Here is a 25,630-nt window from a genome sequence, read left to right on the forward strand (position 1 = left end):
GTTAAAAACCCTCTACAAATTCTTGCACATCTTGTGCTATTTTGTTTGAGTCATATTAAGCTGGAATTACCATGCAACATGAATTCATTGCTACTCTGTCAGAACAGAGGATGTTGTGTCACAGTGAAAGCAGGATAGACCAGCTGACCTGGGGAGACAGTATTTCATTTTTCTTCATTCATATGGTGTTTTTTTTCTATCAGAAGCAATTCTGGGGCAAAGCCTTTGTCTGTGGTAAATGCCTTCCTGCTGTTGTTTTGCTGCTCTCAGTCCTTTATGCCAGTGGGGTAGAAGGTGGTGTTTCTTCCCCCTTAGGTCCAGCCTCATTGTTCTCACTGAGGTTAGTGCCCTACAGTGGCATTTCAGAGCCATGCACCAGAGCAAGTAGTTGGAGGCAAACTGGGGGAAGGTGTAGGGCCAAGGCAGGCTGTTGACCTCTATTAGTCTGCAACTTGACTGTGACTGTCCCTGACACCCAAGTCCCCAGGGGCTCTGTCCTCTCTTGCTGGGACTAAAACACAGTCCTTCAATGTGAAGGTGTGCTGGCCAGTCCATTTTCCGGCCTTGGGCCCCAAGCCAAGGTCCTTACTAGACCTTCTGGGGAAAAAATACCTCCTCTACTCACAGCAGTCTCTGTGCTGCACTCTGAAGTTATGGTACAGTCATGACCATCTTTGTGATCTCTTGCCACAAATGTACTGAAAAAAGGGGGTAGAAAAAGTCTCTGTGCATCTCCATCCTGTTCCTGTAGGTGTTCCTGATTGAGTGCTCTGTTCAGAAATGGCTTCGTTTGCTTCACAGCTGTGTAATTTACATGGAAGCTGGTCCAGAAGGAATCTCTTTCATGTAGCTCACTCAAAGCCCCATTTCATCAATATGGATTGCTTGCTGTGCACTGGGGATTTATGGTACGCAGTGGGGTGTGCGGAAGTCAGAGTTGGAGAGTGAGGAGCAGTAGGGAATTTTTATGCTAAAAAAAAGAATCTGTGTGTCCAAAAGAACTATCTTTCAGAATAAAAGTTGTGATCTCTTTTTGCTTACAGGGGAGATGCTGTATTCATGGGATCAAACCCAGGGAAATGTTCCCTTAGCCATGAGGAAAGACACAGTGATATCTTTAAGACTGAAGTTGCTTATTCTTATAAAGAAAAAAAGAAAGATAAGCCTATGAGAACAATCCTGACTCAGGCAGTAAGTTACAAAACAATGGCTAACTTCATCAGAGTAATAATAAATATTTAAACATATCCGTGTTCTTCTGGTGACCTCCATCCTAAATGTAATTGTGTGGAGTTGGAGACAGTAGGAAAGATGAAGAATTTGAAGATAGAGCCATGCCAAAACATTTCCACAACATGTTAAAAAGAGAGCTACTTTGCAATTAGAAATGATGGCTTAGTGGTCTTTTTAGCCATTGAAAAGGAAGAGATGGGGGATCATAGCTGAGAAAAGGCCCTTGTGTACAATGACATTCTTCTTGGGGTCAAGTACAAGTGGAGCCTGATTTAGTCATAGACTAAATGTAGCTGCAGTTCTGCAGTCCTCCAGAGTGTAATCTATACTAGTCCTGCAGAGTGAGTGCTTTGCTGGATTCCAGCTAGGACTGCAGTGTCCTTGTTATGCAGCGAGGCCGCTCAAGGGTGTTAAAATGCTTACTTGCAGTTGTTGGAGCAGTTTCTGCCATGGCAGATTGATTTACTGTATCTGGAAGTTCAGACCTGGAAACGTGAGCGAGGGAGGATGCCTTGGCCACGGTGGTGAGGCTGGGGTGTTGAGAGGACAGGCAGCTGGTGGCTGACCTCAGGAAGATGACAAATGGGGAACCAGGTGCCTTGCTCATCCAAGAGCACTCTCATCCCCTCTGGTACCAGAGGCCGAGTTACGGAAGTTGCTCTTGCTGGAGGAAGGCTTCCTGTGAGCGAGGCTTCTAGAAATAAACATTAACCTTTTGTTACCGGCTGAATGAACAGGGATATGAATTCAAGCAGCTGTTTGGGAAAGCGTTTAGGCAGAAATCCTCTCGGTTTGAGGGAAAGAAAAAATAATCAAATGGTAGTGGTTGAACATGCTTGTGGAGATGGTGTCTGAAACACCAGCAAAAATGTGTGGTGCTGAAATGTGTGGTGAGCAACAAGAAGCAAACAGTTTATGCAGCATAATCAGTGACGATCCTTGAGAGACATGTATGAAGCCATTAAAACAACTAAAGATACTACTGGGATGAAAGTGGGATGTGAGGAACTTCCCCAATAACTGAAGAAAGTCAGGATAGAACTTGTATAAAATATCCTTTACAGAGCTGAAACATGTGAAGAAAAAGAAATTGCATAGCCTTTAGTTTTATTTTGCTTGTAAAGGATTCATGTTTTGCAGGTTATGCTTTCCATTTCCTATTTTTATTTTGAAACAGGCAGTTACCTGCTAAAACAAGGAGAACTTTCAGATATTCATTGTCTTGAGTCTTGCCTGTAACAGCACAGAGATCTATAAAGCAGGTTGACTTAAACAGTCTGAGAATGCTTCCTTTCTCTGAACTGGGGATTATGATACACTGTAGGAGCTTCAGGGTTTTATTTAGTTGTTTGGGTTTTTTTTAAGTAAAAAGCCAAATCAGATTGATTTCTGTCATTGCTTTAACTTTTGAGAGTGCTAATTAAATGTAGTATTTGATTGTTATCAAAGAAAATTCGCAGACACCCATTGTGAATTCTGGGCTCACAGGAGGTGCAAAATGTGTTTATCAAACATGCATTGTATTTACACGTGAGCTCTTGAGCATAAATGTGTAACTTGTGGAACTCAGTGGAAAGAGAAGGTTTATTTAACTTGTTAACTTTGTTAATGTGCTGTTTACAGGTGAAGTTTGATTTGCAGGTCCTCTGAAGATGGGTACAGGTCAGCTCACAGCATTTTGGGAGTTTATTACTCATTTCAGAGTGCCCTATGTCTGTAGTCTTTACCTCTGTAGCCTACAGTGCTTTAAATCAATAGCCTAAGTCTGTAGTACTTCGAGTCTGTAGTCTTTCTCTACGTGAAATAACTGTATTAGAGCTAGTGCCTTCTTGGGTAGGACCCTGCAGTGACACTGGAGTTGTCTAAAAACTGTTGTTATGGCAGTGCCTGCAGAAACCTGCTTGCACAGCCTGCGTGTGGTGTCCAGGACTGCCAGCTGGTGGCTGAGAAAATGCATATTAGGTCAGAGTAATACAAAGCTTGCTTTATTCTCTAAAACCTGTCTCATCATTTACACTTTAAAACATCCACTTTTAAAGTTATTATATCAGACAGCTTTTGTGGGGCAGAAAGCATTTCCCTTTGTTCTTTGATCTTAATTTCACCATGCTTTTTCATCTTACCTGTAGGCAATAGCATTGGCTTCTCAGTTACTCTAAAGGCAAATGTTTAGGTGTTAAATAAACATGAATGCCTGATTCTGGTATCATGTCTGTTTAAAACTTAGCACAGCAGTTGAATTGGTAGTTGAGTGCTAGGAAAATGCCAGAGAACGAGGTACTCTCTATAAGTTTTCTTCCTTTAAGTTTTTTTTACAAGTAGAAGAGTTGGGGGTTTTTATGCCACATTGACTACTGAAGATGTATTTTGAGATGGCTGTCTAGAAAATTTCCCTCCATTCTAGCCCCCATTGTCTTAGTTTTTCAGTGGAAATGTTGGGTCTCTGGAGTCTGGATTTCATCACAAAAAGAGGAAGTTTTCAGGGAAAATAGTATGGTAAAATATGATTTTGTTCTCTTCCCCCCATGAAGGGTGACTGGTTTGGTTTTGTGTGCTTGCATTGAAAGATTTTCCTGTTGCAGGCTTCGCAGTTGTACTCACCAATGTCGTAGGTAATTTGTAACAGTATCTCTGGTATGGATAATGGAATATATCTTACAGTTTAAGTATGTGTTTCTCCATTTGAAGAAGAAACAGTTTATGTGAAACATCAAATAAAAGTTACTTAGTTCTTATGTTAAATACTCCAGAGATTCTTTTATGGGTCATGCAGTAGCTGAATGGTAAGGAGTGAAGCTGCCTCTTTTGGAGTGGAAGCGCTGCGCATGAGGTGCTGCTGGGTTGCTCTTGCAGCAGGGCACCTGTGGCTTTGAGCTGCCATTGTCTGAGATGCTTGCCCTTTGGTGTAAGGGAGGAGTGGGGGGAAAAAAGGGAGGAATAACCTGTCACTCATCTCTACCTTTGGAGTCAGAACTGACTTTATCAGCAACAGCTATATCTTGCTTTTCTAGGCTTTTTTTCCTCCTCCCATCTCCAGTAGCAGAACTCTGTGCTGTTCCACTGTAGCTGAGGTGTGCTGTGGCAGCCCTTCCTTTAAAGAACTTTGTGTCAGCACACATCCTTGACATGTACTCCAGCACAGAGACACTCAGACAGCATTTGAAACAAATTGCTAATTAGAAAAAGCAAATGGAGGAGGCTAAAAAGAATCACTTTTTTATTGATTTGGTGGGTTGGGGGTTTCTTGGCTTTCCTCCTGGGAAATGCTGTTTCTGTTAGAACAGAGTTCTTTGCTTGGAAGGCACAAAACTAAGAACTAAAAGTTCTGGTAACCATGACTCAGTCTTGCAAGTAAGAAATTTTTCTCTTAAGTATTCATTGTAATAAATAGAGACCCATTACAGTCAGTAGGCATTTGATTTTGAAGCATGTATTGCAAGATGAAGACTTATTGGAAAGTTGATTGAAGTTTCCCTATGAAGGGAAATACTCAAATGTCAACTAAGTACAGGTATGTTTATTTCCAAGCATTTGGAAAAAACTGTCTTGGACATTTAAAGATTTGGCTGGAGAGGGTGCTGGAACATCTAGTCTAGGTCATGCTTGCCTAGAAAGGTAGAACCAGATGATCCTCGAGGTCCTTTCCAACCTGCTGTTCTATGATTTTATGATTGAAGTAAGGCCCTGGAAATGTTGTCAAAGATGAAGTCAGTTGGAACCAGGGGGCTGGCTCATAATGCCAACTGTGCTTTCAGCAGTCCACTCTAACAGCTGCAGCCCCTGAATAAGAGCCTCTGAATGGTGGCTTTACAAGCACGCTGTAAACTTCTTTACCTGATCACGTGCTGGTCTGAATGAGAGTAACTCCAGGCACAGCTCTGTGAATCAGTATGAATAGGTGACTGTTCTGTGGCAGCTTCTTGGTGTGTGGGTATGTGAAATAGGCTGAGCAAGCCTGTGACATGGAAGAGCTGGAGCCTGGGACACATAATGACACCTTTGTGGGCAGTTTCTGCTCACTAAGCCCTCAGAAAAGTAGCGCAGCTCAGCAGTATTACTACTAATAAAAAGATAGGCTGGCTTTACTAAGCTGAATCTGAACTAGTGGGTCTGCTGTCTGCAAGTAGGATTGCTCAGGCATCAAGGGTGGTGGTTATGGTAGCTCTCTTTTGTAGGCTTTTTCAATAGCCAAAACTCCATTGTGGTATTTAGGGTGACATTTTCTTGCACCCCTGCACTATGAGGCTGTATTTGGTCTTCTCCTGCTGCAAGACTAATGGCTGACATAATCTGGATAAAAATATATTCTTTTTCTGTCTGTCTTGGGATCTGTCATATTTGGAGTTCATGGTGCTTAGTGGTTTCTTGATACTGATTCACACTGATTGCTGCAGTTGTATAGGCAGAGGCTCAACAGCCAGAGGCATGAAAAGAAAGCAAAACAAGTAGCATGCCCCCCTTGGCTGGTGCAGTGGGAATCTCCCTGCCTATTTGCTGGTGCCTGCAGCAAACCCCACACCACAGTTATTTGTTGTGCCTTTTTTGACTTCCTGGTCACATTCAAATCAATGTAATTAAAATGGTTCTGCTGTATTTATCAACCAAATGACATCTTGGTTCCTCAAGGCAGCCATGGACCTGTTCCTTTCCAGGGATAAGTCTTCCCCATTCAACTAGTAAATAGATATATTTTTTTTTTTCCCACTTAATACTTGTGGTGGTAAAGGAGAAGAGTGGCTGATGGTAGGTGCATTGCTGCTGTCAGGACTGGAAGTGTGACGTGGGGCATTGAGCTGGGCTTGTGAGGGGCCCTTTTGGAGTTCATGGTTGTGTTAAAGTTTCAATATACGTTGGAACAGGCTGTGCTGGCTGGTGGTCAGCAGGAATTTCTGACACCAGTACTAGCTGGTTGGTTTGTTAAGAACTGAATACCAAGAACGCCTGCTGAAATAGACAAAAGACTGCTATTTGCCTTCTGAAGACCTGGGATCAGGCTTGTAGCTAGGCTGTGGAAGGATTAATTGCTATTCTGGACTTCTTTCAGTATCAGTTTTGTGCTGTGCTGGTTACAGTCTGCAAGGTTTGAGTAACACCTAGCGAAGGCCTGTTCCCAAATGAACTTCCCAGGGCTATGTAATGAAGAACAGCAATGAACTCAGCTCATTTTATAAACAAATTCTGCTTTGGCTGCATGGACTGACTATGTGGTAGAACTGGTTCAAACAAATCACAGTTGAGTGGTGGATCTCAGTTTCTTACCTGCTCAGGAGCTTAGAGTAACCCAGGCTGTGCATTCCTCAAGAGAAAACAGGCCACAGAAAGTTTATTATGTGCTTCCCTCATCTGATAAGACCCAGTCTCTGCAGTGATATTGTGAATAATACATTGATAGTTCATCTTAGAGACTTGGTAAATCTAATGAGAACAATTCTCTCTAGAAAGGTTCAGGAATGCAGTGTGTGCTACTGCGTTACTAATGCTTTACACAGTTTTCTGGACTGGAGTATTTTCCTGCTTTCATGCAACCACTATTTATTATTTATATGACGAATCTGGAAGATTTCCCAGATCTAATGTCTGCCCTGTTACCTTCTGTCTTGGATACTTCGGATAATCAGATGAGCAGTAAATCTATTCTGTGGAATAAAATTACATGATCTTTTTTTCTTTTGCCAAACAGTTTTTGAATGATTTTTCTTTTCTTCACCCCAATAAAATACCTAATACATCAAAAAAAAGTACAATCTGCTTGCTAAATACACAGTACTCCACAGATATCTCTAGTGATGCATCTGCAGGAACACCAGTGGAGTATATTTATCTTAGATAAATATACTTGTGTTAAGTGGTGAAGGTGGTGTGAAATAATCCTAAGCACTGATACTTACAATTAGGTGGGTGAAATACTATGTGTGGCGGGGGTGTTTGGCTTGTTGGTTGGATGTTTTGGTGTGTGGTGGTTTTGGTTTGGGTTTTGTTTTGGTTTTCTGTTAGCCTGGTTTGATTGTGCTGTTTCTCCATCTTCTCTGCTTTTGAGGTCTTTCCTGAGCACTGTGGTTGGGTTCTCTGTGCCTCAGAAATGGCCATGCCAAGGGGTGCTGAGGCTGCCTGGGCAGTGGGTGGAAGGGCACAGGGAATCACACTGTTGTGTAGTTCTGTGACGGTCCCCATCACTCCTGATGAAGTGATGGTGACACAGCCTTTGGAAAAGAGAAAACGTGAAGGAAACCTACTTCCAGGAGTGACCAGATTGATTGCAAGTCTCTGCAGCAAGTATGAATTACACCTCTTGCCTTGAAAGCAGGAGGCTGTTTAAAAATCGTCCCCCCACTCCCTGCATGGTGATGAGAAACCAGAGGTCAGGAATGAGCCCCCTGAAGGCTCATGAAGAACAAAATACGATGTGTTTTAATTGACATGAAAGGTTAATGGGGAAGATCAACATCCAGCGGCTGCAGCTAAGGAAAGGGAACTTGTTCGGGCAGAGCCTGAAGTGGTGTGCAGCCATTACAGTGGGAAGTGTGAAACCATGGGGCAGAGAACACACAGCCCTTTAGCCTTGCTCAGAAATAATAGTGCAGGCTTTCCTTAACTTCATTCTACCCTCAGTAAAAACAAGTTACACTAAAAAACTCTGCACCAGAAAAAGCAAACCTCTCCTTCCTGGTTTCTGCTTATAAGATTTACAGATACTTAAAATAAACCTATGAAAAACAGACCTAGTGTGCTGGAATTTGCTAACTAGTGAGAGCAATTACATCCAGCTCCCAAGACCTAACGGAGCTTGACTTTTTGGAAATAAAACTTGGCAGGCGCTTCTTCCTGCTGCTGTTGTAAAGGTGTACATGAAAAGATGTGTTGACCTCTGCCAGAAACCCGGGGAATCCAGTTCAGAGAGATTCTCCTGTGAAGGGCACAGCCAGATTCAGGCTGCACAGATGGTGATCAGTGGGGAAAAGCTGGCAAAACATTCGCTTCTCATTGTGTGGCTTCAGAGTGGCAGATTCTTTGCAATTGCCTGGTGTACCACAGTAATTAAACAGTCAAGAGCAGTAAGTTCAGATACTTAACAAGAAAATAAAGACCTCCCTTGACAGCCAGCAGCTTGTCATGCTTGTTCCACAGGAGGAAGGGTAATTAACACAGGTTGCCATAGTAAAAGTTGATCAGAGTCTTTTTATCAATGATTTTGTATTGCTTCAGAGATCACATACCAATTAACCATAAGTGCTGTAATAGCTGTAAATCAGGTTGTGTTACGAAACTAATGCCCCAATTTCAGATGACCTAAAAAAAGGAAACAATAGACTCTGTCTCTCTCCTTCTAGTGTTGTGTAAGTAAGAAATGACAAGAAAGGTAATGAAAAACACAACCGACTTTTGTTAATGCAGAAACATAAAGTAATCCCTTTTTTTCTCTGGACTGCTCCATGCAGGAGTGGAAAACTGAAGTTTCTGCAATGAAAAAAAAAAAAACATGACAGATGTGAAATCTGAGAGGGAATTGGTTTTTATAAGACTCTCTGGCTTGGAGGGTGGAGATAGTTTCACACCAGCTTTTCAAAGGAAATTATTTGTTGTTGTCAGTATTCCTTCATCATTACTGGCTGGGGGAAGGAGCTCTTGTTTCATACAGCAGTTGTAAAAGGCCTTTGGGAAGGATGAGATTTTTCTCCTAAAATATTAAGGGACAAGTAATAACAATGTCAAAAAAAGAAGTTAAAATCCATTAAGTGCATTCTCCCCCAAAACCGGAGCTCTCTGCAGATCAGCTTCCCCTGTAGATGAAGAGAAAGGACTGGTTTATGCTGCCATGTTTGTCAGTTCCCTTTGGACTAAACACTGTGAAGTGGGTTTGTGCCCCAGGGTCGCTCCTGTGCTGATGGAAACCCATGTCCAACAGTGAGGCTCTGGCCCACATTGGTACCAAGTAGCAGAGCTCACCTCAGCCCAGCCACAGGAGGCAAATTCAGTCTCTCAGCTTCAGCATCACCAGCAATCACTAAGAAATGTTGCTCATGTCTGTGCATTCTGGTTATTAGGTGCAAGAAATACAATTTTTAAACTGTAATTAATCATTACTAAGTAACCTCTTTTTCTACACATTTATGGCTTCAATGGGTATGACTGTTTATTATGTCTTACCTATAAAATCTGACCTGTTTTATATACTCTTTATGGAAACAGTGTACAGTCATAAATTAAAAGATGCAACTGTTTTGGATATTTTACTGGTGGTCCTGTATTTTCCTGCCAGAAGTGCAGCTGGTTTAGGTTTCTCAGGATAACATTATAAAAGGCTGTATGCATTTTGCAAGTTTATGCTTGAATTGCCAAGCCAGAGGTGGAGTGACTCAACCTTCCCAGGAGCAACATGTACCAAGCAATGAATCAAAACAGCTAGCTGAAGCTCAGAGGCTCACATGGCCACTCCGAAAAGCAGTTCTCATTTATGATATTTTACCTGGTGTTCAGAATCTGGGGCTGTCATTGTGCTGATTGTACTGGGCCTGTGACTGTCTTTGTATTTGAAATGGTTTTGGTGCAAAACTAGGCAAGAACCTGGTCTTATATCTGTCTTACATGGGATGCAAGGACTTCTGTCGTTAAAGCACTGAATGAAAACATCCATATACCCCTGAGCAGATATCTTTACTGGGAGCTTTTGGGTATGAGCCCTCAGAAGGGGCTGAGGGGAGCCAAGAGCTTGCAGCAGGGCTGTCACAGGCAGCATGATTCAACATCAGCCTGGCTGGTTTGGTGTAAAATTTGGTGGAAAAGATGATAGAATCACAGACTGGTTTGGGTTGGAAAAGACCTTAAGATCATCCAGTTCCAACCCCCCTGCCATGGGCAGGGACACCTTCCTCTAGACCAGGTTGTTCAAAGTGCCGTTCAACCCGGCCTTGAACACTGCTAGGGATAGAGCATCCACAGCTTTTCTGGGCAACCTGTGTCAGTGTCTCACCACCCTCATAGGGAAGAATTTCTTCCTAATGTCTAATTTAAATCTCCCCTCTTTCTGTTGAAAACCCTTTCCCCTTGTCCTACTGCTACATGCCCCTTAGATGATGATGATGAAGAAATCATGGTGCAGTTCAGCAGCTGCTTTAGCTAAAATGACAGCCTTCCACAGACCTAATTCCCTGGTGTCAGTGGACTTACTGCAGATACAGATAGGCTTGAGGGCAGAAAGTTTAGCCCTGTTGTTATCAGAGTAACTGGAATGGTTAGCTCTTGGGAGTGCATAGTGCTAACTGGACAGAGCTGAAACTCTGACTCCTTGGGGAGTGCAGGAAAGTTTGTGTCATCATCACCTTATAAGAAAGAAGTGCAGCCCTGCACCCAGAGCAAGTACCAAAATGCAACCCAGTGAGTGTTCTTAACCCTGTGCAGCCTGTTGCCAGAGCCAGGTTTTTCAGTGTTTGCTGGGCAGCTTGTCTGAAGGTGCATCGGCATTGCCATCATTTCAACTAGTAAAGCTTTATACTGATCCTTTCATAGGCGGCTAGCAGTGGGCAGCTCCATCTCCTTGCTCTCTCCCAAAAAGCATCTTTGACCTGACTATGCTGAGAAGCACACAGGTGTCTGATGTGTTTATTTCTGCTCTGAAATGCTGCTTCTCTTTGTTTCAGGTATCTCAACCATGTGCGAGCTGCCTCTCCGCAGGATGTTGCTGGGGGCTACACTTCCTCTCTTGCTTGCAGCCGAGCCTTACAGGATGCCTTCAGTGGTCTTTTCTGGCACCCCAATTAGCCAGCATGCATCAGCCTCTGATCAAGGGACACCAAACGGAGCAAGGAGTAAAATTGCTGCCATGTGCACAATGGCTACACCGCAGTCCCTCTTCAGTGTAAAACCAGCTGTGTGTAAGTGTTAGAGGAAATAAAAGCCTTTGTAAAATGTCAATGCATTTTTGTATAGAGGGAATCTCATTAGTCATATAGCACATGCAGTCATGGAGCTGACGGAGGCTGAAGCATTAAGCCATGTCTAATGGAAGATGTGAATAACTCGGCTGTGTATGCTTGAGGTTTAAAGAAATACACTTGTATTTCTTTCTAAAGCCAGACTTCAATAAAAAAGTTTGTGGTTTTACTCTTATTGCAGGGTTTTATCTGCACAGGCACTTAAATGCCATTTTGATTATAACATTTAGTGTCAGTAATCAAGCCTACATTTTCTTCCCATAAAACTAGTTTCTCCAGTTTAGTCAAGTGGGATTTTCCTCCTGCCAGCTGGATGAGATGAGAAACCTTGGAACTCTGCTGACACAACTCTTGTGCAGGATCCTTACCAATGTCCCTTGGTTCTTACCTTTGTCTGGAAAACAGATCTTTAGCTGGAAGTCCTTCAAGTGAGTTTCTCTAGAAGAAATCTAAGAAGCCTTGATACAAGGCTAAGTCATGAGTGTTGTCAAAATTGTGGTTGGTTTTTTTCCCTGATAAGCTCCATTTGATTCAGTTGTGTGTTCAGAGGTTCTTTGAGCAGGAACCTCCATTTGTTGTCTGGCTTTTGGGATGACACTTGTCACCTTATCTGCTGTTTTTACGTGTTCCTTCCCCTCTCCTTATAGCAGAATGTAGACTAATTGCAGCAGAGATGGTCTTCCTGTGGCAGGACTGGTCTTTGCCATGTGTGTATAAACTGCAGGAGACTGGAAACTGCTCAGGATAGCGTGTGCCTCCAGAGTAAAGCCTGGCCCACGTTTTATGGGTCATCTGTTAATAGCTGTTGAATGCTGCTCTGAGGAGTGCATTGAATGAATGGATTTTTTCTGTGTTGTAATAAAAAGAAGAATAAGCTCTATTCCAGACTCAGTGCTTTCTTTGCTAAGGGAGGTTGAGGGAGGTGCCAAAATTTCACGGAATCATTAGGGTTGGACTGGACCCCTGGAGATCATCTGGTCCAAACCCCATGCCAAGGCAGAGCCACCTAAAGCAGGTTACACAGGAACATGTCCAGATGGGTGGGTTCTGAATATCTCCAGAGAGGGAGACTCCACAACATCCCTGGGCAGCCTGTTCTGTCTGCTCTGTCGCCCTCAATGTAAAGAAGTTCTTCCTCTTGCTGAAGTAAAACTTCTTGTGCTTTAGTTTATGGCCAGTGCTCCTTGTCCTGTCACTGGGCACCACTCAAGAGCCTGGCACCATCCTCCTGGCATCTCTCTTTGAGATCTTTATATGCATTAATGAAATCCCCTCTTAGTCTGCTCTAGACTAACCAGGCCCAGCTCCCACAGTCTCTCTTCGTAAGACCCCTGGCCATCCTTGTGGCCCTTCACTGGACCCTCTTTAGTAGCTCCTTGTCTGTCTTGTACCGAGGAGCCCAGAACTGGACATGGTATTCCAGATGTGGCTTCACCAGGGTCAAGTAGAGGGGGAGGATCATCTCCCTTGACCCTCTGGCCACATTCCTCCCCATGTCCCCAGGATGCTATTGTCCCTCCTGTCTGCAAGGGCACACTGCTAGCTCATGGTCAACTTAATCTACCAACACTCCCAGATCCTTCTCAGCTGAACTGCTCTCTCATAGGTGAGCCCCAGCCTGTACTGGTACTTCAGGTTCTTCCTTTCCAGGTGCAGTACCCTGCACTTGCTCTTGCTGAACCTCATTAGGTTTCTCTCCACCCAATTCTCCAGCCTGTCAGGGTCCTACTGAATGGCAGCACCACCCTCAGGTTTATCAGCCAGTTGCCTAGCTTCATGTCATCAGCAGACTTGATTTCTTCTACATGCTTGGTGATGACTTTGAGAAGCTCTTCCTGTTATCCGTAATGTTCTCTGCCAGACTCAATTCTTAGTGGGCCTTGGCCTTCCTTGTTGCAGGGTATCCTCTGCATACCCTGACAATGCTTCTAGGCTCACTTGGCTTGTCCCTTTTTCCACCCCCCACAGATTTCTTTCTTACAAGTTTAAGATTTACTAACCCATTTTGTTGATTAAAGCCAGATTTCTGTTAGTGCAGGAGTGCCAGGAAGTCCTAAATTTGGACTGTGAAGCAGTGCGCAAGAAGGGACCTGCAGTTTCCAGCAGTAGGACAGGCCCCTTAGTGTGGATCACAGGGTGGCTACATTGTTCCAGGGTGGTGAGGGCCATGTTGCTACAGCAGGGTTCATGGAGGGTGCTGAAGAACAAGAGCAGCTTTTGAATGTTCATGAGAAACCTGCAGAGCAGGGTAGGAAATCACACAGCAGTGTCAGAAAATGTAGCAGACAGCAACCACAGCACACACTGCTTTTCCAGGAGCAGTGGCTGGTGGGAAGAGGGTACAACATGCCTGTCATTGACAACAGGATGACAAACAGATTGAAGCTGTTGAGATAACTATTTTAAAGGGCAGCAGAGGAATGCTGGGACTGGAGCAGCATGCCAGGGAAGGGACCTATACAGCAGCTTTCAAGATAGGAGGAGTGAGTCATGATGATTTTTGACCCCTGGTTTGATAAATGCAGTTCAGGGACAACAGACCTCCAAAGGCCTGCTCAGAAGCCCTGGCTGCAGAGCCAAGGGAAAGGCAGTAATACAAATTCCTTGGGCCTTACCAATTGTTTGGGTGAGAAGTAGGACACCAGGCTGCAGGCCCCAGTGATGGAGCCGTAACAGCAGGACCAGGAGATGGACATTTGCTCACTGAGCTGCTATGTTGGGACTGAAGGAAAATGTCTGAAATTGAGAGGCTGAACCAAGGCCTCTGTCCAAATAAACTGTTTGTGGTTGACATTGCCCAACAATAGTCTGGATGTGTAAGTGAAGGCCATCAAAGGCTTTTCAAATCCCTGCAGAATACAAGCAGCCAGTCAGCAAGATCAGCCAGGGACTGCAGCACAGGAGCAGCTGGACGCAGGGGAAGGCTGGGAGGCAGCAGGAGCAGGGAAGCCACAGGAGGATGTGGTTCAAGGCAAGAGACCACTGAGCCAGGTACTGGGTCTTGCACTTCAACACCTGCGAATGTGCCAACAGTGTTACAGTCTTCCCTGCTTTAATGGTGGGCAAATGCTAAGTTAAGAGCCAACTGACTACTTCCAATCCCTAAGTACATCTCAGTGTTAAAAAGCGTTTCTTACTCGAAAGCCTAAGAACAAGTACCTGTGGCTATTTGGGCCTTCTTGTATCTTGGGTCAGGTTTTTGAAAGGTGATGTCACTTACATAGGAGCTGTTAATGCATCTGCAAGCAGTAATCCCATATTCTTAGACACAAGACCCGTTTGTCAGAGAGAATCCAACCAAGGGTTATAGAAGTCCCAACAAAATACAAAAATCTGTTTCCACCACAAGCCCCAGATTATTAAAGAGACACAGCAGAAACTATCCTGGCCTGTGACACTGATCTACCATGGGGTGTGAAATAACAGAGAGCAGAAAAATACTAAAACACATTTATTACATAAAAGCAAAGTTTTAATTTTTTGTAGTAACAACAGTTTCAATCTGCTCACCTATCCCACAGTGAAAACCAAGAAAAGGTAACTGCAGGAAGTGAGGCTGACAGATGAAAGTTGCAACATGTATTCTGCACCTTGGCACCAGAGATGAGCAACACAGGCAGTATGCTTCAAATAACTCAAGGAGTAAACCAGAGTGTACCTCTTAAACTACTGAGGTTGTTACTGTAACTCGAGTCCTCAGCTCAGAAACTTCTCTTCAGAAAACTCACTCCTGGTACACAGACGTTTGGAGGCTTGTTTTGCTGGAAGAACATTAAAAGAAGTTAATTATTTAATGTACACTAAACAGACTGAACTAAACCACAAACCATGTAACACTTCAGGGATTTAAGAGGAAGAGATGAGAATTAAAACTGGGATTGTTAGTCATGAACGAAAACTGTTAGAGCAGTAATGGGGATTTTTACTAAATACTTCCAAAAAACCTGTATTGAGGTACATTTTGACCTACATCTCAGTGCTACCCAATAACAGTGTAAAAATGAGTTTCATGGCATTAAAGTTTCATCAAAACCTTCTTTCCTCCAGTTCCTGTAACTGTAGGCTGAAAGTCTCCTCTCTCCCTCCTCCTCACCTAGTGGAAAGCCCAGTATCACTGAAACCAATGAGCTTCTGCAAGTGCTTCAAGAAACAAATTATTATATGAAAAAATAAAACTCACATACAACATTAAAGATCTCTAGTTTCTCAATTAAAGATACCTGTTTCTCAGTTAAATTGTACAGCAGCTGATTCTGCTGATGCAGTGACTCCAGACCTAAACTGAGTCAGCACAAGCATAAGGGTGGTCAGGACTGGGACCCATCTCTTGGAAGCATGCCATTCCATCCTGGATGAAAATGAAGCTCCAGTTCTGAAGTATTCAGCTCATAGAAATGTGTGCTTGGCATTAGACACTCTATCCTCCCCTAGAATGTGATCTAAGGCACAAAGCTCTGGTTTATGGCCTGTGGGATGATCCTATCCAGTCCACCATTTTTTCTGTGGAGCCTCATGCTGGGATCAGAGGAGCGGACCGCTGTCACCGAGCGCGCATGAAGCCCTGCAGCTGCTGCACATGTGCAGGCTCCAGCCAACAGCCTCTGCACTCCACAACCGAACACAGAATCCTCACCATATGGCTGCAGTGGCCCACAGGGCTGATAAGGTGGGACCAGCCTGAGACAGCACAAGGTATAGCCTGAAATCCATGTGCCACACAGAAAGTTTGTTCCTTACCTTCGTCAGGGCAGGGCCTCTTGTACAGCACATCTGCTGGGATCTGGAAGCTAATGCACAGCATCTCCTTGTTGGGTGCAACATTTCTAACCAGGTAAGTTGAACAGCACCCATCCAAGGAGGTTCCTAGAGAAGCTTCAGCTCGCTCTTGGATGTCTTTGGCTGGGTTCTCGTGCTTGGAGAAACCATAGCAGTGCACCATGGGAAGGCCAGCAGTGCCACATGGTTCTCTGACCAAGAGATGCCGGAAAGCATCCAAAAATTCAATAGCCAAAGCTGGCAAATTCATAACTATGTGAAAAGAGGTTTTTTCTTCTTCTTTCTGAAGTGGGAGCTTTTTACTTAGTTCTTCTCTTACTGGCCCCAGCAGGAAGTCCCGGCCATCCATATTGAACGCTTTAATTTTGTCATCTACTTTGTTCAGTTTGCAGTTGTGCAGGAGCCAGTTGTAGGATTCAGGATTGAGATCATTTGCAAATACGTGGCACTTTTTCTTTGCTGCTGGAATAGCAAAAGGTCCAATCCCAGCAAAGACATCAAAAAGGACATCACCAGGCTTCAAAAGCTCAACGATACGGCTGTGTTCAGTGGAGAGACGTGGGTTCCAGTAGACTTTAGAGAAATCCAATTCATATGCTATATTATTTTCCTTGACCTGAAAGTCCAAAACATTTGCTTAAGCCTCTGTGTTCAAACTGCAGGCATATTTAAGCACTATCAGTAGTTAAGACAGCTAAAAATTAAGGTGCTTTATCAAAATGTAATTGACATTTGTCCCACTAATAGTAAACATGAGTCTTGTATAAACAGATCTACTCAACAGAAATAGCCATAAGGAATAGCCCAGCTGGCAATCCAGATGGCTGGCTTATGGATGTCTCAATCACCAGGTGGAAATAAAACAGCAACTTAAATTTACCATTTAAAAAGATAATAATCTGAGTCTTTTTTTGTGGCTGGCTGACAGCTCCTTTATTGAAAGCAGACCTTGGGAATATGCCTTGAGCTCTCCTCAGTGGAGTCCACATAGTAAATAAGCGTCTGAGAATGATATAGCACACAAATGGCAACAGTCACCCAAATTCAAAGTCCCTGGGAGCCACCCTGCAGTTTGAAAAAATACCGTATTTTATCTCTCAAGGTGACAGCATCTAGAAACTGATACAAACCCAAACTTTGGGATGAGCACTACCTTAAGAACAGACCTAAAAAGAAAACATATTCAGATGAGAATGGGATGCAAGATAATACTTTGCACCACCACACTTAGATTTTGTATCCAAATCACTGCTTCTTTTGCTTTGCCAGCAAGAAACATACTGAAACATCTGTGCTGCTCAGTGTGCAGCTCAGTGGTGTGCTAGATGTGTGCTCAATGAGCTAATACCCTCTGCATAGTGTTTGACTGTCACTTCTGCCTTGACAATTCAAATGCCTTCTCTGTGCATGTACAGGATGTTCTACCAAGCTATTCAGCTTTTTCATTTAGTAATCTAATATTTTCTCTTCTAAAAGCACAGAACTGCTAACAGTTAGGAAAAATATTTTTTGGTTGAACCAGTGGCCAAGTTTACAGCTAAAGCCAAGAAACCCTGTGTGGCAGTTATGTAGTTCTTTACACCTGAAAAATGTCAAAACACAGGAGAAATGAGGTTGTCTTGCTGCTGGCTGGAAAGGGAAAAGGCACAGGCAAAATCTTGCCTACGTTACAAAGCCACTGAGATTTAGAAACATATTCTCACGTTCCATACCAGCCACTGCACAAGGCTTGGTGAAATGAAGAAACAGCAATTTCTTAGATCAAATCCACAAAATATGCTGGCTTTAGAGTGAGCAACATCCCCTACTACAAAGTTTGTAATTAGTATGTCTGCAAGAAACCTGCTACTGTCACATATCAGTAAAATATCATGACATGCTGTTCTAGATCATTAAAATCTAGGCTGTGAACTTCAAAGAATGCATATCTTCATGATCTTTATGGTTGTGAGTTTTCCCTAGGCAGACCAGGATGAACGCAGAAGTAACTGCAACTCTTACACTCTAAAACAGGTGACAGGAAGGGCACCATGTAAAGGATCAGTTTTAACAGCATCTCTTCAGCACATCTGTCCAGTAGATGTCTTTGGGTTTTAGCACATTAAATTTAAAATAAGAGGAGAAAATCAACTGTACCTTGGTTACCAGGTTGCTCTCTCCAGCAAGCACTTCCATTTGAAAATTTCTGTATGTGCTGTCAATAATATTGGTTTTATTTACTACACAGGTGATGCCTGGGTTCTTGTCAATTATAACTTGGCCTGAGAGAGGGCAAAAGATATTCCAGTTAAGGGACCAAAATCTTTTAATGCCCTACAAGAAATACAAACACTGCTGTTTACAGTTAATTAAATTAAAAGTATTAGAACAACCTTCCTCTGATGATTCAGAGTTGCAGATGCAACACCTTTCTAAGGCATGAACTTTACCCTGACCCAATACTCCGTGTAGTCTCAGTGAAGTGAGACTACAGTTACTGTAAGAGGAGACACTACACCTTCTGTGCACAGCTACAGCATTGGCAAAGGCTATTTAAAGTCAAAATACAATGCAATGAAAAGCCCTAAAAGGTATTATTTGTACAGGTAAATAACTTATCAGTAGAATAATTGTACAGTATCTTTTTAACAATATATTAAATATATTAATTACTTTTTTGAGAAGAGTTCTTTTACATACCAATCAAATGTCTGTATGGAAGCTGATGGTCTCTAAGATTCAAATGAGCTATGTGACCAACACGGCTAAACCCAGAGGTGACTTCTTGACCTTCAGGAAGGACTGCTCTAAGTATCTCCTCTGACTTGAAATTCTCATAAGTCAGCTCCAAGTTATACTTGGACACCTCAGGATGAACATTAAGCTGGTTTAATACCTCTTGCTCTGATTCTCCCAATGAGAATTCTGGTATTTTATGAGGATCCAGAATGAGAAATCTACTGTTCTCATCTCCTGGATCCTCAACCACTCGCTTTAGACCAGGACGCTGGAGTATCACGTGTTTTAGAGACTTCAACAAAGTATATACAATTTCTGTCTTGACTTTCAGAACTGGAACAACAATTGTCCTTTTAAAAGCTTCTCTGTTGAGTTGTGTCATCCCACGCACTCCAGGATGCGGTGAATACAGTTTGAGGTCAGCTTTATCCTCCACAGTGTCAGGCATTGTAAAAAATCTGTATTTTCTAACTACTACGAAGAGCCCAGGTATTATGCCAGAATATTGAGCCAGCAGTGTCCAAACTGCTGGAAATGATGTATTTGCTGCAGCTGTCCTAAAATTATTAGTTTTCAGTAGTCTGGCAGAGTATCCCAATCTCCATAAAGTCCTAGAAAAGAAATTATTCATTTTATAGACATTATGTAATCATTCCATTAAAAAGGCTGCAAATCACATGGATTTGCTGTTCTCTTATACTAGAATTTCCATCTGTACCAAACAATCCACAATAGTAAAGCTCTTCATTATGAATTATATACCACAAATTTCTGTCCTCCTGCAAATGTACTTTTAGACTTCAACATTAACTTTAAGCAGTGACATAATCCCCTTGTGCCAAGAAACAATGACCTCCCTTTATTCTAATAAATGAGATATTAAGCCCAGTAAGCCAAATGGAAAAAATTCTACTGTCTTATTCCTACTGTTGGGTCCTTTCTGTCTCTGATAAGATTCATTACCAAGCAGTGATTGCTAAAAAACAGTTATTAGCAACAGTGGTCATAATCACTCTTCAGCAATTTCTGCCTCCAGGTTAAGGGGTTACACACTCCACAGTGTCTTTGCTCCACAAACTGCACATCAGAAAGACCATTAATTAAATGCAGAATTCCCCTAAAGGTACAGAGGAGCATTAGTAATGTCTGTTCAAGTAACTGAACTCCTCTCTACAGTTAATAGGATGGGGACTTGAAATGTATCGTAATGCTACTTTTTAAATAGTTTCCTACACTAGATATGGTCCAAAGGGGCACGACTTTTCTGACTCATCATCAGTGCTTCTAGATGGGAACTGATGATTTAGGTGCTGTGAGAGGCTGACATTTTTCCTCACTTCTTGCAAGTTTGTTCTAAGATTGGTGGTTGACAAGAGAAATGCAAACTAGCTCCAAAAGGAAACTGGTTCTCTTGCCTGCTCAGACATCTACACCCTGATGTACAAGGCACTGCCCTCCTTCAAGGGAACAAGCCATATATACGGTCTCTTCTTCAAAAAGGAGCTGAGCACCAGCCCTAGCAAAGCTGAACCTGCTCCCATCCTCCCTCCCCTGCAAATCCCAGCTCCTTGCTGAGCCTCCCTACATCTCCCAGCTCATTTCCCTAAGACAAGTTTTTGGCAACACACGCCTTCTTTCTCTGTTGACAAAATATAAACATTCCATTCTTCATGTCTGCTACAGAGGAGAAATCCTTCATCCCGAGGCCTGAGCATCCCAGTGTTTTCCTCAGACATTCCCCTTCTCCCTAGCTGGAAACTGCTGGTCTAGCTCGCACGGGCTTCCCGGTGTTAAGTAATGACCAGTATAAAAGTGCGGCTGGGTGTCACTGCACCCACGCCCTCGGAAGACGACTTCCCACACTGATTATGGAAAGACCTACCTATCCCTCCTAACCGAGGTCCCCGTTTGCCCCATTCTGCACCCAGAGTAACCTGAGGTAAATCAGGAAGAAGGGAGCTGCTGAAGGGCTACTAACCAATCCCCCCCACCTCTACCAAAACCGGCCGACCATCACATACAAAGACCGGCAGGCCCTCGAGGCCCCACCCGGGGAAGGGACCCTCGCCGAGGCGGAGCCTCTCCGGGGTCACCGCCCCTCCCTGAGGGGAGCCCCACTGACAGCCGCCGCCTCAGGCCCACAGCGCCCGGGCAGCCCGCTGCTGGCGGAGCTGCGCAGCCCCATCCTGAAGCTGTTAGGCCGGGGCCCCCGAGGGCACCCCCTGCGCCAGGACCCCCTGTTTACAGCCCTCCCATTGCCACAGCTACCGCCCCTCAGCGCCCCCGCCCTCACCTCATGCCGAGCCCCGCCGCGCGCGCGACCTCACGTCATCGCCGCGGCCGTGACGCCACGTGGCCGCGCCGAGGGAGAAGGCGGGGCTGGATCGGCGGCTCCGCCCCCTCGGCGGCGGCTCCGCCCCCCGGCGGCTCTCCCCTCAGAGGCGAGGCGGCCGGGCTCGGGGTGCTATGGCTGTGCCGCAGCGGGGGGCCGGGCCGCTCTGGGCCGAGCGGGGTTGGTACCTGTCCGCCCGCGAGCAGCCAGAGGATGAGGAGGAGGCGGACGAGGACGGGGAGTCCGCCCCGCTGCTGCTGCCGCCGCCGGGCAGCGTGCATGTGAGGGGGTGGCTGGCGGTGCGGTGGGGAGCTTTGATGGGGCTGCGGCCGCGGAACTGCCTGGGCCCGCTCCGTCGGGGGGGCAGCGGGTGCCGGCTCGGCTCTCTTTTCCCCGAGTACTCTGCCACGGGGTCCAGGTCCCCGCGGTTTGCCGCCTGCCCTGGCCGTGCTTGGCTTGTTAGAGACGATCGGGGAGCGCGGCCGGGCAGGGTCCCGCGGGCTCAAAGGTCGGGCGGATCGGTGTAGGGTAGGTGGGACTGTGCGGGCCGGCTCCCGGGGGTGATACCCGGCGAGCGCTGCGGGAAGGACTGGGCAGCACCGGGCCGGTGAAGCGGAACACCTGGGGCTGATTCTGACCTGTCTGATCTCTGACTGCCGAGCGCTTGGGAGGGCTGTCGTTTGCTATGCTCCTTGCTTCTGTAGGGACAGCTTGCTTTTAAGCATAAACCTCGTTGCTCTCTTCTTGAGAACTAGTGTCGCCGTCCTCAGGATGTAGACGTCTTGAGAGCCTTATGGGACAGCATATGTTATTATATACGCACGAGGGTTTGTGTGGTCTTAAAATGAGAAAAGATGCTTTAGTATCTACGATTTAGGTTAGGGAAAGGAAGGTTCACTGTTTCCCCCTCCCTTACATTCCTCCTATAAAAGGCCAAAACACCTCATGCACCAATTGTCCTTTGTTCTGCACTTTTCACAGGATTCTCAAAGTCATGGTTCTTCCTTTGGTTTCTCAGTATTTAATTTAATGAATGCTATCATAGGAAGTGGGATACTTGGCTTATCCTATGCTATGGCCAACACAGGGATCGTGGGGTTTAGGTAAGTGTTCAGTTTGTACACATAGTTATTTTTAAACTCAGCTTGTATTTTTAAATGGAACAAAACTTGATTACTAAGACTCCTGCACAAAAACTGGAGAGGAAATAAATAGCTTGTGCTTTTCAGCATTGTTGAATAAGATCTTCCCTCTTTCTTTGGTTTAGTCATTCAAATCTGGCCTAATTTAAGTACTGACCAGACAATGCATTAAATTGCCACATGGTGGCAATTTCTTGGCCATTACTGTTAATAGATTGATATTTACGTTCAAAGGTGCCATCTCTTTTAGTTCCAGAAATGGGCCTTCGGAGTAGGGTAGCTGCATATCTGGAAACTGTGAATCTGCTTATCTTGTTGTTTGCACTTCTGCTTGCTGTACATACTGACCTATGGATAACAGAGCCAAAGTGACCAGAATTGTCACTTCTACCATTTTCTAAGCATTAGATCCCAGTTTAGATCCACTTCACTGGGAGATAAACCTTTGTCTGTGTTTTTTTAGACACACTCTTATGTTCTTTTTGTAATTGATCTGTCAGGCTTTCACTTTCTATAGTGTGTGACATGATTTGGTGAACAATAGAAAAAGCAACTTGGCAACTGTTGTGAAGGTCAGAGACCATATGAGCCATAGTCAGCAGATATAAGCCATAAAATGAGGAAATCTTGTCTTGTGGTAGCTTACTTCTTGCAGAAGTAGTTTTCTTAAAGTGCATCATTTTATAAAAGTGCTTTAATTGTGAATATTTTGTGGTTTCCAGTATCTTGCTGCTGATTGTTGCTGGCCTTGCTTCTTACTCTGTATTTCTTCTGCTCAATATGTGCACTCAGACTGGTAAGTGAAAAAGATTTATCTCTGAAATACTTCCTCACCTATATCACAATTATATGACCCAGTATAATTACTGTAATTAGCAGCATGTTACCAGATAGCTGAGTCTGATTCACTGAAGTTGTAATATTTAATGTTTTTGACAATTACTGTTTGCCATTTAAAAATATGATTTTGAAAATTCTTATGAAAAGTCAGTGCCAGACTGACTGGTTTCTAGATTCTCAGTTTTTATTTATTTTTCAAAATGCCTCTTTCATCTTTCCAAAAAGATAGATCCTGCATTTCTGTGGCAAAATTATTTTGGTGCTGATGAACTGTGCTACTTCAGTGTGTACTGTTGCTCTCAGTGAAGGCTTAAGAGCAATAAAATAGCAGTCTTCCATTCTTCTATTTGTAGATATATTGTTTATGGTTTGAAAAGGATACCTTTTGGGTTTTGTAATGATACTGGATTATCATAATTTTCCTGGCACTTTAAAAATGCATGTTTTTACAGGATTTTTTGATACCAGATGAGAAGTCGCATTGCAGTCCTTAGTAATTACATTGCTTTATATTCAAAAAGCATATTCAAACAGCAGCTTCTAGTATCTACAGTCTAATCTGATAATTTGTTTTAATTCTTCTTTTAATTGAAACAAGCCTAGTTCCTTGAGTTCTTGTACACAAAGATCACATTATAACAGGAAATCTCCATCTCTTTCAGTCACCTGGTTATTGTTTCCCATTCATCTGTTTTCCTTTTTTCAAAGGTGGTGGGAGAAAGCTTCTGTTTCTTTCCTTACTGGCTTTGTTTTCTGTAGATAGCTTTGGTCTCTCAGATGATTGCTTCCTGATTCTTCTTAGATCTGCTGCGCCTGTCTTCATCTGTTGAGTGATCTTCATACATTCTTTAAAAATATTCTTCAGAGGTAGGGTTACTTTTATGGTTGATATTTTTGGCTGCTTGATGATTTGGGATTAAGACTTTGATAATTTTTGTTCTCCTCTTGGAGCTCTGCTTATTGGAAAGGAATTGAAACCTGAAACAAGTAGCTAGAAAGATCCATAAGAGGCAGAAAAAGGGGGAAGTTAAGGTAAATTTTTATGATCTTTGTTCACTTCTCATTTGAGGCTGAGAAGTTCTGTATTACATGAAGTGGTAGTATGTTGTTTGTTAAAATAAAGGGATCCTTGCAAATGAACTACTGGTGAGAGAGGGAAATTAAGGATTTAAACGTTATGAACTAAGAAAATTTTTGGTGTGATGAACTTGGAGACCTAATACACAAGAATAGTTTAACTCCTGCATTGTTGTCCAAAGGAAGCGGTCCACCTCAAAAAAGCATTTTTTAAATGCACACAACTGAAAGCAAGGAATACCACTGAAAGGACACAATGAAGTATTTCTCTTGAATGAAACTAGGTCTTTACAGTTAGTAATTAGTTATCAGCTAATGTTGTCAGGTAGAACTAACATGAGGACTATGTCTAGATAAGTTTCCTGGATATATGGCCTTCAGTGTTCTAAGGTTTTTTTGGGTTTTGGGTTGTTTTTTTTTTTAGCTTTCAAAATAAGGTTTCTCTCAGACTATATTTTCAGTAATTCCTGCAAATCATTGAAATAATTCAATGTTATATAGCATTTCATGTTTTTCCTTGGAATGTTGTCTTTAAAAAGCAAGAAATACAACCTGTTGTGTCTTGACAAAGCAAAATCTTAAGTATTTGCTTCCAAAGTAGGTAATTCAGCATTTTTTCTTTATAAAACTTACATGCGTTTGTGAACAATGTTACTATATTAAGTTTAAACCATGTCAACAGATTGGAAAGATTTATTTTTAATTTATTTTTTATATAAAAAAATGAGCTAGACAAATTTAAAGGATCAGGAAGAAAAATCGTTGGAAGGGTTTGTAAACTATTCTATCAGACTTTCAAATTGTAGAAGTAATTCTGGGAGAGAGCTGACCTATAATATACCTTCTGAAAATTAATCTCTAATACTCAGTTTTAACCAGAGATGAGGATTTATTAAGCACAGGCATTTTGGTTGTAGTTTTAAAATTAAGCATCTTCAATTTTTAAATTATGTTGGTTTGGACTTTGACAAAATCACATGATCTGCATAGGCTGTAACGCTCAGCAAGAAAAATATTGCCAAGTGTCAAGTGCCGGATTTTGATTAGTTTAGTCCATGTTTTCTCCTGGTGTTAATTCAGTATGACCTACAGTGTTTTGGGGTTTGGACTATCAAAGGCTAAGCTTACTCTGTGAATTAGAGGAATTTGGAATTGAAGTGGGATGTACTTCGAATTTTCATGGCTTTTATGTTTGATTTTGAGTTGGTCATGAATATTGCTGGTACCTTACTTGCCAGTTTCACTTTACATTTAAATGGATAATTTCCAGTTAGCGTTAGTGTAACAGATATCAAGCCAATCAGGCAGAACTCATTTATCTTTACAGCAATTGTCCTTAATTTTTTTGTTCCAGATATCCTTGAAATTACAGCAGTAATGTGATTTAAGCATTAGTGCTTCCCAGTGTTCACAGGACTAAATTGATTACCGAAACAGAATTACTATAGAGAATACTTTAAGTTTTCATATTGCTGTTTGGGTTTCTGTGGAAAAAAATGTTCTTTTTTTTCCTTGTCATACTTGTATGCCATGTATTTGTTCCTCTGTGGTAAAACCAAAACCAGCTCTCTCCTCAGTACATT

At 43.1% G+C, this 25,630-nt stretch overlaps 3 protein-coding genes across 5 annotated transcripts in view; 2 read left to right on the forward strand and 1 right to left on the reverse strand.

The window, feature by feature from the left end:
• Window positions 1-12,042, forward strand: part of MNAT1 (MNAT1 component of CDK activating kinase) — a 124,521-nt gene extending 112,479 nt beyond the window's left edge. The window contains exon 8 of the mRNA XM_005149622.3: window positions 10,869-12,042. Coding sequence (XP_005149679.2) covers window positions 10,869-10,989 — 121 coding nt within the window. The 3' untranslated portion in view covers window positions 10,990-12,042. The remainder of the gene's footprint in view (window positions 1-10,868) is intronic.
• A 2,576-nt stretch (window positions 12,043-14,618) lies between these two features.
• Window positions 14,619-21,009, reverse strand: TRMT5 (tRNA methyltransferase 5). Its single transcript, XM_031049495.2, has 5 exons — window positions 20,950-21,009; window positions 18,618-19,267; window positions 18,075-18,199; window positions 15,900-16,554; window positions 14,619-14,923 (listed from the first exon to the last, which is right to left on the reverse strand). The coding sequence occupies exons 1-5, from the start codon at window positions 20,952-20,954 to the stop codon at window positions 14,859-14,861; spliced, it is 1,500 nt and encodes a 499-aa protein (XP_030905355.2). The 5' UTR covers window positions 20,955-21,009; the 3' UTR covers window positions 14,619-14,858.
• Window positions 21,010-21,098: 89 nt separating this feature from the next.
• The window catches only part of SLC38A6 (solute carrier family 38 member 6), a 43,156-nt gene continuing 38,624 nt past the window's right edge, over window positions 21,099-25,630 (forward strand). For 2 of the 3 annotated variants that reach the window (XM_034061988.1, XM_034061990.1), the window contains exons 1-3: window positions 21,099-21,269; window positions 21,970-22,091; window positions 22,853-22,926. In XM_034061988.1, the coding sequence (XP_033917879.1) occupies window positions 21,123-21,269; window positions 21,970-22,091; window positions 22,853-22,926 (343 nt within the window). In that variant the 5' untranslated portion in view covers window positions 21,099-21,122. The remainder of the gene's footprint in view (window positions 21,270-21,969; window positions 22,092-22,852; window positions 22,927-25,630) is intronic. The other variant, XM_034061991.1, reaches the window with a different exon arrangement.

The sequence above is a fragment of the Melopsittacus undulatus genome, chromosome 4, assembly GCF_012275295.1.
Source record: "Melopsittacus undulatus isolate bMelUnd1 chromosome 4, bMelUnd1.mat.Z, whole genome shotgun sequence".
NCBI lineage: Eukaryota > Metazoa > Chordata > Aves > Psittaciformes > Psittaculidae > Melopsittacus > Melopsittacus undulatus.